At 41.6% G+C, this 15,034-nt stretch overlaps 1 protein-coding gene across 5 annotated transcripts in view; it reads left to right on the forward strand.

Moving 5' to 3' along the window:
* Positions 1–372, forward strand: part of rxfp2l (relaxin family peptide receptor 2, like) — a 144,303-nt gene extending 143,931 nt beyond the window's left edge. For all 5 annotated transcript variants that reach the window (XM_041196217.1, XM_041196221.1, XM_041196220.1 and 2 more), the window contains one exon: positions 190–372. In XM_041196217.1, coding sequence (XP_041052151.1) covers positions 190–368 — 179 coding nt within the window. In that variant the 3' untranslated portion in view covers positions 369–372. The remainder of the gene's footprint in view (positions 1–189) is intronic.
* The last annotated feature ends 14,662 nt before the right edge of the window (positions 373–15,034 follow it).

Genomic DNA, 15,034 nt, shown 5'->3' on the forward strand with positions numbered 1-15,034 from the left:
AACTTGGGGGGAGTTAAAGGTTATAACCTGTTGAGGCTTTCCTGTCAATTAGTAACATCTTCTGAACCTATCAATCAGATTCCAGCCTGTAAATTATCCTTGGTTTTGTTTACTCCATTCACAGGAGCCATTATGCTGTAATTATTAATTCTTATTAGAAAATACTTGCTTATTTTTATTTTTTAACAGGGACTGTAACTTCCTGGGTTGTAATCTTCATCCTGCCAATAAACAGTGCCCTGAATCCCATCCTCTACACGATCACAACTGCATCCTTTCAGGAAAAGCTGAAGCAGTGTTTGCAGAACCAAGAGCTCCTTGGACCCAAAAAGAGTCTCACAAGCACTACACAAATGAGCAGTGTGTAACACAACCAATCCTGACAGCATCAATCAAGAGAATGTTAACATCCTACCTTCTGAGATGAGTGCTATGTAACACAGCCACTCTTTATAACATTGACTGAGTGAGCATTTCCATCTTACCTCTCACCAGGAGCAATGCTGCGTAACACAATTATTCCTGACAGCATACATTGAGGGAGCTTTAGCACCTCACTTCTCCAAATGAATGCTGTGTAACACAGTTATTCCAACAGCATGAATTGAGGAAGATTTATAATCTCAAATCTGGATAAACAATCACTGTGTAGCACAGCCATTCCTGACAACATACCATGGCAGAGTTTTAACATTTCACTTCTCCCCATGAGTGAGTGCAACATCTATTGAGAGAGTTTTATCATCTTACTGCTCAATTACTGTGTACACCACCAACTCATGACAGCACCAAGTGAGATAAATTTACTGGATGGTCCTTTCATCCATTGGTGTAACCACTGAAGAGGATAAAGATTAACCCACCTCCCCCCAACTCAATTTTCTTTGACATGCATTTGTTTCCTTCTACCCTCTTTCTCTTGTTCCAAACCCTGAAATTGCCTGACCTCCCTACTGCAGATCCTTGTACATAACTACGCTTCTGCTTTTCACCTCATAATCATACCACTTTGACACAGATACTGTGCTGCAGTCATTGCTGTTCAAGCACAACTGTCTGTAAAACAATGTTGGAAGGTAGCAATTGTGGGAAAGTTTTCTACCATGTGACTGCAGGCAGCCAATTCCAAACTTAGTCATTTGAGTCTCAGTGCAACACATGGTTGTGTAACACACTCTGAATGTAGACATTGTACATGTGTCATGTATATAAATCAAGTATTGTCAAAGAACTGAATGAATGTGATTTGCATGGAAGTTTTAAAATGATGCTACTGTTTCACGCTTTCCCATATGCTACAGAAATTAACACCAACTTCTCTAGTAACAACACAATTTGTCCTGCTGTTAAGTATAAGCTCTCTGCTATGATAGCATTTTAACTCATCCAGTTGACAGCATACACATGAAAGAACTGGCAGTGAGATAGTGACCTGTAGAGTGCCACACGACAATGATACATTCCTTTTATGTGATATATCTACAGGATCTGACAGTGATGTAGATATGAACTGTGCATCACAAACCAGAAGTGAATTTCTCCTTTTTACTTAATGTAAAGGTATAGGAGCTAACATTGAGTCAAACACAAATGATACACTATCAGATAGAAATAAACCATTCGCTTTTACTTGGTGTGTAGCATACTTAGAACCTTTGACACTTGTACAGTACCAGATGGGAGTGAATTGTTTCTTTTTTCAATTTAAGACATTATTATTGTACTTTGATTACAACATGTTAATAGGTATTATGTTTATAATATATAGTGTACAAGTTATAATACTCATTGTAAATTGTGGTAGTGAGTAAGTATTATTGAGTGACTTAAGTTGGGTATGACCCTGAGAGCTATTCCAGGAAATGCTAATAATATTGTGTGTACTACTGTGCTTGCCCATAATTTTTGTGCTTGCCAACTGCTGAATTTATGTTGCACCATTAGGAATTTTTTTTTATCCAGTGCATGCTGTACATATACAGGGTATGGACACTGAGGTACAAGAGAACAGAACAGTAGGATGGTATAGGAGAATAGAGTCTAAACTGTGACCCAAGTATTTACATGTATAGGACCTGACACTGAAATACACACAAGCCAAGGGGAAGAATTATTCATGCTTGCTTGGTGTGTACAGCACCAGAATTAAATGTGGTGAAATGTCATAAAGGTCATAATAATGCAGTGGAATTGGCTTTGAGGTTGCAAATATTAAGAACATAGATAAAAGAAAGTAACCCAGTGTTCCATTGTGTTCAACAATGTGTCCCCAACACAAAGTCCAAAAAAGCAAGGCAATATTCTTCACTATAGTCAGCAGTTGGTGCCATATATTTAATGTTGTGGTGCTTTCTGTTTTTCCAAGTGACCATGATCAAGATCATCTAACTGCACCTCAACTGCATTAAATATAATATATAAGGCCACAGATGCAAAGGGGGTGTGTGGAATGTCCAGTTTGTTACACAGGGCGAAGTGCAGAGAATTTTTAACTGATGGATTTATCCCATCCTAGCCCAGACTGATTGTATGCTCTTGTGTTCTTGCTGAGATCAGACTGCAGATCAAATCTGGGATGCTCTTGGTCTGCATGTATTGGTATCACATTGAGCAATACATTTAACAATCGAGCTATGGGGAATAATTTTAATGTAGCCCACCAGGTGAGAAACAGGCAGATTGGATTTGGTGGCTGTTTTACACGCAGCTGACTGTCCCCTCCACTGACTCCTTGGGAGAATAAAATCTAATGGAATGTGAAATGGATGGAGGTCCCAAAGATGCTTGTTTCTTGCCCAACGGGTTGTTAAAATGATCGCCAAAGTCTCTTTGACAGAAGAAGTATTGGGGTAATTCCACTGTTCCTCATTTTCTTTGTTTGTACAGTGACTTGATATAAATAAATGAATTTTTGATATATTTAACATTTTAATGGTTGATTCCTTAGATCAGGGGACACGGTGACCGATGTTGTATGCACTCCTGAATGAAAGCCTAGTCAGCTTATACATTAAGGAACTGTCAGGAGAGAAGGAACTATTAATTGTTAGATGACTATTTGGCACAAGACACTCCCTGCATACAAAGCAGTTAAGTTGAAGCACAATGCAAAAAAGAAAAGTATGTCATACCAAATGATTCTGGAGTACTATGAAAGCTTTCTCCATGCAAAGGTTGGTTAGAATGTGGAATGCTGTGATATAATTCCACTGTGGCAGTACAATGAATTCTTTAAAACTAACATTTCTTGAAAAATAGGAATTTATATGGATTTGGGGGGGGCAGACAGGAGAGTGGAGCTAAACCAAGCGGGGAAAACAGTGACACAGACCTGGTGGGTTGAATGGCCTACAGCTATGCTGCAATAATTTGTGATTTCATGGTTTACTAGTAACAGTCTGTCATTCCCTGTCGCTGTGTCTTACACTTTTTTGCTGCTGGTTAGAGCACAGACACAATAGGGAACAACTGCAGGATTGAGGGGGGTGGTGTGGATAAGAGGTGGGAGGGAGAACTTTTCTCTCTTCATCCTGCTTTCCCTCTTCACAGTGCTTTTGGGTTAAAGATGGTCTGAGGAAAGATGTTTTTAGTAGAATTTTATCTTGATTGCAAACAGTTGCTTCCGAGAGGTATTCTGCAATCAGGGTATAATGGAATTGAAACAAGTGTCCTGTCAAGAGTGGAATAAGGGACAAGAGAAGCTTTAAAATCAAAAGGTTCTGGTAGGAAAGAAGTTGGGACATGGATTTACAAGCAAGAAAAATCAAATTGCAAATGATTAGGAGAGAGCAAAAATATAGAATAATTATTAAATTGCAATAATGCCAGATTTTCAAACACATATTCAGAAAATAAAGTGAAAAAAAGCACACTTATAAACAGTAGTGGGGAACTGAAATTAGATGATAAGTAATCAGTGAGGCTGTTATTTACATCTGTTTTTTGACCTTTTTGAATGTATTACTGCAATGATGGACAAGGAAAATCACTGTTATTTAACTTAGATTTTCAAAAAATGGACAAGAATTCACATCAACAACAACTTACATTTATATAATACATTTAATATAGTAAAACATCCCAAGATGCTTCACAGGAGCATTATCAAACAAAATTTGACACTGAGCCACACTAGGAACCATTAAGAGAGGTGACTGAGAGCTTGGTCAAAGCGGTAGGTTTTAAGGCATGTCATAAAGGAGGAAAGAGAGGCAGAAAGGTTTAGGAAATGAACATTAAGCTGATGGATCAACATGACTAGGTGACAGGCAGAAATTTGGGTGACCTCAAGTTTACAAAGGGTACTAGGCAGAAGGACAACCAGGACAGCATTAGAATAGTTGAGACCGGTGAGTATCATAACCAAAACTAATGAATAGAAGAAACAATACCATAGAGGTGCATTTGAGGGAAAAGGGATATAGTGAGAAGCAAACAAATGGGTTAAGAGCTAACAAAAAGAAGCAGGTTTGTTAGTCCAAATAGCCTTTTCCTCTTCCTAGATTTACCTAATCTAAATCCTATAGGAGGAAATTCTAAACAAAACATCTGCCTCAAATCTGTTCAATTTTTAAACACAATTACTGAGGGCAATTGAGAAACACTAATGATAAGGTTCAAGATTAGGAGTATAAAACTGCTGTGGTGAACATACATTTCTGTAAAATGGTGAATTCACAAAAGCACATTTATGGTATACTACTTTACCTATCCTCAACATGGACTCTAAGAAGCTGCACTTTCTATTCAATTTTACAGCACAGCATCATTATTTTTGTACAGACTCTTTTGTAGCAAAAGAAACTCTAAACAATCCTTTTTGCCATGTTTGAGATTGGTTAGGTGACAGATCAGGAGCAAGGAATTGGGGAGGAAAGGAGTGGATCAATTTGAAAACAGTGAATCAATGATTGGGAATTTTGATTTTTGTTCTTGTGCTTATAAAGTCAAGGAATTTGTTCTGTGTAAATTGGACAACCTGCTTGCCATAAATGCTAATAGTGTGAGACATGATAGTAAATCCTTGCCAAGTTTCTGGCACATCAAGCTTCACATCCCATTTCCACATATTAAATTGTTAAATGGATGTATAGTAAGTGCTGTATACATGTGTTTTTTAATTCCTAGCTTCAAGAGTTTGATCTAAACAATCTGTGTGCAAATGTTATTTTTTCATGCAAAACTGTGTATTTTTTACTCGCTGTAATATATGCTGCAATAAAGTAACTATTTCATATCTTACTTGAGTTTTGGGGTTTGACTTTAAACTAGTGTGTTGCTCTTTTACCTCCACCTCTTTTTCTCCCCTTATTCGGCCCCCCCTGCCCACATGAGTCCTGTGGTCAAAACTCTGGGGAAGGCGAGCTGCTGTTATCCATCTGAAGACACAGAAGAGCAATATAGTGAAGGCTTTAATTTCCTAGTCCCTAGTCCCTTTTAAAAGAAATCTATGGGCTCTCATTCCCTCTGAGTGAAAAATTTTTTCAACTCCCCTTTAATCCTTCTACTAATTACTTTAAATCTATGTTCACTGTTATTGCGCTCTCTAAGGGAAATAGATCCTTCCTATTTTCTCCATCTAGGCCACTCATAATTTTATACTCATGAATTAAATCTCACTTCAACCTTCACTGTTCCAAAGAAAACAACCCCAGCCTATCCCATCTCTCCTCATAGCTAAAATTTACCAATCCTGGCAATATCCTCATAAATCTCCACTATATCTTCTCCGGTGCAATCACATTCTTCCTGGAATATGGTTGCCAGAGCTGTAGTCAGTACTCAAGCTGCAGCCTAACTAGTGCTTTATACAGTTCTAGCATAGCCTCCCTGCTTACATTCTATGCCATGACTAATGAAGGAAAGAAACTTGTATGCCTTTTTAACCACATTATCTACCTGTTGTTACAACCAGGATGGGAGGAGTGCGCGAATTATCAAGTCCCACTACTCCACAGGCCGTACCATTATGTAAATATTTAATTTTCTTACCACAGTGGCCAATTATGTGCCTATACCTCTAATACCCAGAAAAAAAGAGAATCTGACCAAGCTTTTTTCCAACACCCAATGATTAATTTATTTTAAAACAAAACTTCTTTTAACAAGTTGCAAGGACTGCTTAACACACCATTGTAATCGGGAAGTATAACTATCTATCTCATCCTAAAGAATTACCCCAGCACACACACACACGCACAGACAAACAAAGGACAAATAGGGAGAGCTTCTCTGCAGAGATGGGCTTTGGAGGATGGGCATCATAAAATAAAGGATGAAGTCTGCAGGGTCGCAACGCTGTCAACCTGGAGTTCTCCCGTGTGCAGACGGGCCACTGGTCCTAGTGGATGCCTGGACTTGTTCACCACTGGTCTCAGCTTTGCAAGTCCAAATGCAAACTGGTTACACCCAGGTGAGGGTTCTCTGGCTCCAGGTTGATTACCACACACAATTTTAGGCAAGGTAGAGAGAAAGGGAGCCAGTCAAGGTAGCCTTCTTTCCTCAGCTTGCTCTCCAACAAGACTCAAATTAAGGCCTGCCCAGCGTGACGTGTGCCAGGAAGCGCTATGCACTCCCTGTGCGGGCAGGGAGGGATTCCCTGAGCCAGGAGTGCGCTCTTTCGTGCATGCACACTCCCGGCTCAGGGAATTCCCCTCGCCGCCCACACAGGGAGCACTTGTGTGTGAAAGAGCGCATAGATCTCCCTGAGGCAAAGTACTGCCTCAGGGGGATCAGTGTTACTTTTAAAAAGATAATAAACGATGAGAAAAAATTTAATGACATGTCCCCTCATGTGACACTGTCACATGAGCTGGGAAATGTTAATTACTTTTATTAAAAATGTAACACAAATTTTAAATCCCTCATGAAACCTCATCCCGACTCGGTTGCGTGCCTGCCGAACAGAAAATCTAAATGATGTACGGTGACATCGGGACGCCTGTCCGACATCACTGCATGTCATTTTACACATTGGCGAGTGGGTCCCGCCCCTGCTCGCTGAAGGGAGAATTCTACCCATATAGATCAGGGCCAGGATTTTCCCATCGGCAAGTGGGGGCGGGTGGGGGGGGGGGGGTGCGGGGGGACGTAGAGCCCACTCACCGACGCATAAAATGACGCACGGTGACATAGGGCCGAACTCTCGACATCACCGCGCCCCATTTAAATTTTCAGGAAAGCGAGGGCTCAACAAAATCAGCTGTGCGCCCGCCGACCTGTCAATGGCCAACTGACAGAGTCATTAAAGTAATTAATGGACCTCCCCGTTCAACCTTAAGGTTGGCGGGCAGGCCAGGAGCCCTGGTGGGCATTAGAAAAAGCATGAAACCTCATCCGCAGGCGGGATGAGTTTTCATGTCGGTTTTAAAAAATTTAATTAAAGTGTTTTTAAAAGTTATGGACATGTCCCAACTCACTTGAGAGTGTCACATGAGGGGACATGTCAGGGAATTTTATTTTCTCTATTTGTAATATTTTTTAATGTACAGCCGATCTCCCTGAGGCAGCACTTAGACCACCCCCCCCCCACCCCGCCCGCATGGGGAGTGCACAGCGCTTTCGTGCGGACGTCACGCTGGGCGGGCCCTAATTGGCCCGCCCATGTAAAATGGCGGCCAGCAGGCCCCAGATTGGGGGCGCCGATTGGAGGCACACCTCCGCGCGCCCACTCTTCAACTTCCCCCCCAACGGGGGGAAAATTCTGCCCCAGGTGATTTCTTGGAAGAGGCCTGCTTGTTTACAGTTTCAAGGTGAACTTATGATCTTTTTAAAAAATCCCAGGTTAGCATCCAGATGACTAGACCATGCCAGGTCCTTCCATTTTGTAAAAGAAAACTTCAGTCTTGAGAGGTATGGTACCAACACTGTCCTCGTGAACTCCGAAGTCCCTCTACTCCTCTACACTTCTCCCTGGATGCATTGCCCCACACTTCCCCCAACTGAATTCCATTCGTCACCTTTCTGCCCACCTGACCAGTCCATTGATATCTACCCGTGGTCTACAGCTTTCTTCCTCACTTTCAATCACTGTCAATTTTGAAAATCTTTTGGAAACTTTTTAATCATGCCCCCTACATTTAAGTGTCGATCATTAATATCTGCCAGAAAAAGCAAGGGACCCAGTACGGAGCCCTGTGGAACCCCACTGGAAACAGTCTTCTGGCCATAAAAACACCTGTCGCCCATTACCCTTTGCTTCCTGCCTCTGAGCTAGTTTTGGATCTAACTTACGACTTTCCCTTGGATCCCATGGGCCTTTACCTTTCCGTTCAGTCTTATATTTCGGACCAAAACCCGGCGAAAACCCATATAGACTATATCAAATGCATGACCTGCAACAACCCTCCTTGCTACCTACTTAAAAAATTAAATCATGTTAGTCAAAGGTGACTTTTCCTTAACAAATCTCTGCTTGATTAGTGTGTTTCTAAATAATGATTAACACGCAAGAGTTTTTTTCCAATAACTTGCCCACCATTGAGCTTAGGCTAACTGGCTTGTAATTACTGATCTATTGCTTTCTCCTTTTTTAATCAACAGTACAACATTAGCACACAACACCTATTGCCAGGGAGGTTAGAAGACAATAATCAGAAGCTCAATATTTCTTCTTTTGCTTCTCTTAACATACAAAGATGCTAAAATCTTTATTATTACCTCTCTCACTATATTTACACCATCCAATATTTCACACTCCTCTTAAATATAATGGCCAGATTTTTGCCACAATGGAAAGATTCCCAACGTAACAAAAATCCTGGGAATAGCCGAAAATTCTAAGTCCCATCCCTGAACTCTGCATGTTCCAGGAACGGTAGTGGAGTTGGGCCATGGTTCACAGATGCACGGTTTACAGAGGCAGCTGGCCATTTGAATCACCAGCTGCCTCCATTTAAGTGGGGTTTTGGTATGCCAGGACTATGAAACCCGAAGAGTGCAAACTAGAACAGGTAAGAGGTGGTCTGAACATGCTGGATTTTTTTGGATAGCCAGAGTACCCCTTCGGAAAGGTAAGGCACCTTTTAAGATTGTTAAAGCTGAACATGATTATGCACATTTTATGCACAAACTCATTGGAACTGTCAAGCTGTCAGAGAACTGTCCAGTTGTCAGAGAAATATCCAGCTGTCAAAGAACTGTCCAGCTGTCAGAGAAATATCCACCTGTCAAAGAGCTGTCAAAGCTACCAAGGCACTGTCAAAGGTTTCAAAGCTGCCAAGGAACTGTCAAAAAGCATACTTGGTGAGTTGGCATGAAGGGGGAAAGGGCAAAGTGTGCTGGGTGGGGTGTTATGGGTTGGCATGAATTGGCATAGGGGCTATAAAGGGCCATGGAGTTGTGGTGTTCATGAGGGGCTATGGAGTTGGGTAAAGTGGCATGGGTTGGCATAGTGGGTATGAGGAGCCATTGAGATGGGTGGTGGCAATGAGGTGGCTTGGGTTGGCATGGATGGGGCTTAGGGAGTCTATGGGGGCTGAGGGCTGGGGCTGTTTTTTGTTTTATTATTTGTAAAATTTATTTCAATGCAGAGCTGGAGCACAGAGGCAGGCCTTCTGCCCAGCCCACCTCCGCACCTGGCAGCCTCTGCACACGATCCAGGGGCGAAGGGCCTGACTTCAAATCAACAACGCCCCACCCAGAATGAAAATACAACTTGTGGGTAGCCACTTTTAATGGTCAGGTTTGCAAAGCAAGGAATTCTCCTGTCTGCATCGTCCCTCCTTAGTAAAGACAGATGCAAACCAATCATTATGAACCATGCCACAGCCTCTCCCTGAATACACATGTTATCTTTTTCATCTCTAATGGACCCTACTCTTTCCATAGTTATCCTCTTGTTCTTTATATATTTCTAAAACACATTGGCGTTTCTCTTGATTTCACTTGCCAGTATTTTTTCATGCCCTCTCTTTGCTTTCCTAATTTATGCTTTAACCTCTCAAGGTTTTCTGCAATATTGAGGCCTCAGTATTTGGCTTAAGCTTCCCATTGTTTGCTTCTTGACAACCAAGAACCCCAAGGAGTTCTAGATTTTAGAATCTCACTTTTTTTGTGCAAATGTAATTGTCCTGTACCCTCACTATTTCTTCCTTGAACGCCTCTCACTGCTTTGACACAGATTTACTCCCAAATAGTTGATTCCAGTCCACTGCTAAATCACATCTCAGCTTAGTAAAATTGGTTTCTCCCTAATTGAGAACTTTTATTCCTGGTTTATCTTTGGCATTTTCCAAAACTAGGCTAAATCTTACTGAATTGTGATCACTATCACTAAAATGCTCTCCCGTTGATAGGCCTTCCACCTGCCAGTTTCATTCCCTAAAACTAAGTCCAGAACTGCCCCTCATTTATTGGGCTTGCTATGTACTGGCTAACAAAGTTCTTCTGAGTGCATTTTAAGAATTCTGCACCCTCTATACCTTTTATACTGATCCTATTCTAGTTAATATTGAGATAGTTGAAACATCCTACTATTACTGCCCGATTGTTTTCACACTTCTCAGCAATTTACCAACATATTTGTTCTTCTATCTCCCAGACAGCACAGAGATCTACAGTACTCTCCCAGCAGTGTGATTGCTCCTTTTTTGTTTCTCTGTTCAATCCATACGCCCTCATTTGATATCTTTCCAGCATATCATCCCTCCTCAAAGCTGTAATCATTTCTTTAACCAATATTGTGACCCCCCTACTTTTTTTTTAATCCCCCTTTCTATCTAGCCTGAAAACTGTTACCACAGAACTACCATTATTGCCCTTCCTTAAGCCATATTTTAAGTACTAACTAGGATGTTCAAGTGTTCTATCTATGCCTCAGCTCTTCCACCTTGTTCACTAGACTCATTGCATTGAAGAATATACTGTTTGGCACTGCCAAACTCCTTTTCTGTCTTTTTTTTAGTTGTTGTTTCCTCTGCCTTTCACACTTACTTAACTAATCTTCTGCCTTTTAATTCTATCTTTGCCTCTCTCTCTTCTGAATCTATGCTTAGGCTCCCATCCCCTTATCACTCTTGTTTAAATCCTTCCCAGAACCACTAATAAACCTCTCCGTAATGGTAGTCGTCTCAGTGTTGTGGAGGTGCAACCTGTCTGGCTGGTACTAATTCCACCTCCCCAAAATTGGTCCCAATTCCCAGGAATCTAAAGCTCTTCCTCCTGCATCATTTCTCCCACCACACTTCATCTGCGTAATCATCTTGTTTTTGTATTCACTTGTAGAATTGTAAAAACGCAGCACTGAGGTCAATAATAACTGGCATTTATAACCTTTATTACCTTTAATGTATTAAAATGTCACAAAGTATTAGACTTCATTTTTATCTACAGAACCTATAATATGCCAAGGAGCCACCAAAGAAAAACAAAACTATCTCTCCCCTTTACCCAGCACATTTTCAACACTAACTGATAACATTGTCATGGCTACAGTAATTCTGTTACTTTTTTTGACTTGTAAAATCCATTTAGAGATTTATCCACTCTTCTTATTGAACCAAACTCATGGACAGGAGTTCCACAACATTCTATATGTGCACTAGGTTGTAATGCACAAAAATAGTTGCAGATAAGTAGAACAACAAGAGACAATAAAACCAAACCTGACCATAACTGATTAAGAGGTTCAAGACCTAAAATGTTGACTTGACTTGGCTGCCTGACATGCTGAGCGTCTTCAGTGTTTCCTGGTTCTTTTGTTTCTAGCTGCAATAAAATCCGACATTTAACAGTACTACATGCACTATTGCTAACGGTCAGATATAACATCACTTTTACATGACTGGCAATTTGACGACAGTAATTGTGACTTGGGACAAATTTTCTGAGCGTAGGCAATGGTGAGGAATCCCATCTGTCAACAGGTGTACTTTACAGTCCATTGAGTTCAGAGCACCCATAGTTTTATGGTATGTGCTGGTAACAAGGAAAATTTTTCATCACAAATTCACATTGAAAACTCAAGCTATGGTGTCCACTTTAAATTGATCAGGATACGACCAGCTAAGATGAAAGAGCAGACCCACAATGCGATTCTCGTCTTTTATATTTAGATGCCAATCCCAGCACTTTTGAATTGTTGTTTGCTTTTGCAGTGGGTTAGTGTGCGTGCCCTGTTGAAGGGTTTTGAAAATATCAGAAACAGCTTAGCATTGTCTATATGCTGAAAGGAAAAAGCAGGTATGGAGAAGTGGGCGCAATAGTTATGGTGGCAGCACCAGGTGTTGTTGGGATCATTTTAGCGAATGGGAATTGCATCTTACGCTTTAGCTGATTTTATTTTCCACTGTGGCTTGCCAATTCATCATTAACTATTTCCCCCTCTGCGATTAAAAGTTAAAACGATCCCTGTGAGTGCAAGCAGGAGGTGCATTGAAGTTGTGATTGGGGCAAAGGCATGGGAAACAGAGGAGGGAAGAATTGCAAATCTGAAGCTAAAACAGAGTTGTGTGTGGTTGTAGGATTAAGAGTGATGTGGAGGGGAGTCTTACCCTGCCAGCCCCAGTCAGGTTACTAAACTCCTTCCTGTGCTCAACCAGGTGCTTGTAACAATGGTAATGGCACTAACCTTCTTAGTCACCTCTCTCCATTGCTACTGCGTAAATTGGTCCCTTCACCTATTAAGGGGAGGACTTCTTTCTTCCTGTCAGTTCTGTCAGCCAAGGCCTGGTTGGTAGCATTCTCGCCTCTAGGTTCAGAAATTTAGGCATATAATCCAGGCTAACACTCCAGTGCAGGACTGAAAGCGTGCTCCACTGTCGGACCATCAGTACTGCACTGTCAGAGATACTGTCTTTTGGATTAGGTGTTAAACTGAAGCCATTGGTCCTCTCAAATGGAAGCAAAGATTCAATGGCATTATTCAAAGAAAAACTGGGGAAGTTCTCCTGATCTCCTGGCCATCATTAATCCCTCAAACAACACTCGCAAACAGATTATCTGGTTGTTTGTCACGTTGATGCTTACAGGAGCTTACTGTGAACAAATTGGCTGGGGCATTTCTTATATTACTAAAGCGACTACACTTTAGATGCACTTCATTGGCTGCAAGGGACTTTGGGACGTCCTGAGGTTGTGAAAGGCTCTATATAAATGCAAGTCTTTCTTTTTATTTCCATGGAGAATTGGGGGTCTGGTCAACAACATGCTGGCTGCTGCTTCACTGACCTCTTCAAAAGGCCGACCTCCCCTTTGCAAGGCTGCAAGGAGTGGAGGCCTCATCGGATTTTCCAGTCAGCAAGCTGACTATAAGAAAAATGATTAGCACTGGCTACTCAGTTGATATTAGGCCTGACCACAGCAGTTGATCTGGGCAGGCGGAGCAGAAGCCCAACCACCACCCAACGCAGGATGAAAATGACAATCACCGTCAGTGTTTACCACAATATTTTCCACTGAGCGATGCAGAACAACGCATGAGTACAATATTGTGGCACATAATGTGAAGGGTGCTGATGCCACCTAGTGACGGACAATGTATACTGTGCTTCATTATTCACAGATTTTGGGACCCAGACATATAAAATAGTGCTTAATAAAATAGTTTCCTCTATACTTTTATTTTCTTTCCTATCTCCTTTAGGTTCTCATCCTTCCCCTAACCCCTTGCATCAATATCCAGTTCTGCAACCAACTTTCTTCACCGTCATTCTATAGGCACAGGGCGTGGTGTTCTGAAGCATAACAGGCCAGAAATTGGATTGCACTGCATCCATTTTGCAGGTGCAAAAAAGGGCACTCAAGAGTTCAATACGGCATACAATATCAGTATTCTCATTCCGTGCTGGAAATCGCCATGTTGGTAAAGGCTCCAAACTCAAGGCACCATGTTTGCATATGCAAAGATCTTAATGCTCATCTGTGGCTCCTTTGCAAAATTCTTTTTCAGTTGCCTGCACAATGTTTGCTATGTTCAGTTTCTCAGGTGAAGGAGGGTTTCTACTTCCCTCCCTCTCCCCATAAGGTTCTGGCTGCTGCCAGACCCAGCTGCCCAACTCTCCACCATGTCCTGATTGCCTTCTCACAACCTCTTGGTTATCTCAGTGCCTCCCAAGACCGGTGAGCTGGCTCTGGGGCTGTTACGGGCACCCGCTCAGCAGTCATAAACAAATGAGATTGGCAGACCAATTTTCCATGCCCCTGTCATCGATCTCATTATGGTGCATACAGTCAGCACAGCATAGGGGAGGCAATGGCAGAATGGTATTGTCACTGGACTAGTAATCCCGAGAACCAGGATAACGCTCTAGGAACCAGGGTTCAAGCACCACCACAGAAGATGGAATTTGGGTTCAATAAAAATCTGGAATTAAAAGTCTAATGATAACCATGAATCAATTGTCATAAAACCCATCTGGTTCATTAGTGTCCTTACCAAGGAAATCCATCCTGGTCTGGCCTAAATGTGACTCCAGATCCACAATAACATGGTTGGCTCTTAAATGCCTCTGAACAAGGATGTCCACATCCTGTGAACAAATATTTTTTAAAAATCACCCCCCACTCCTCATGCCTCCTCCTCCTCCCCTAACCCTCCCCAACTCCTCCTCCCTCACTGGATGGAGCACAATCCACAATCCCCAACTAACCAATCAGTAGTCGTCAATTTGTACAGTTGAACAGTACTGCACCCCAAATCATGCATCCAGAGTTCACGAGGCTTGGCTTTGTATAAACATGCAGTTTATTACAGTGTTGTAATGCACATGACCTGGCTAAGGAACAGTAGAAGGCACCTTCCTTTATTAATTATTATTTCTGAAGAAGGAACTTTCAGAATTCAAAAACAATGGAGTAAATTATACTTTATGTCACTTTATCCATTTATTTTAAAATGCTTAATAGCAGAGAGGGAAATTTAATTCAGGCACTCAATGCACATAAGGGCCAGAAGTTTACCTTTGAAAATTGCATAGCGACAGAAGTGGTGGGGCATAAAATCACTGGAGATGTGTTGATTGGGCCACTGGCATCACAACACTGGGACGCAATTTCATCAGGGCCAGATGGCAAGTCAAGTGGGGCTCCATTCACA

This window comes from Carcharodon carcharias, chromosome 9 (assembly GCF_017639515.1).
Source record: "Carcharodon carcharias isolate sCarCar2 chromosome 9, sCarCar2.pri, whole genome shotgun sequence".
Lineage (NCBI taxonomy): Eukaryota > Metazoa > Chordata > Chondrichthyes > Lamniformes > Lamnidae > Carcharodon > Carcharodon carcharias.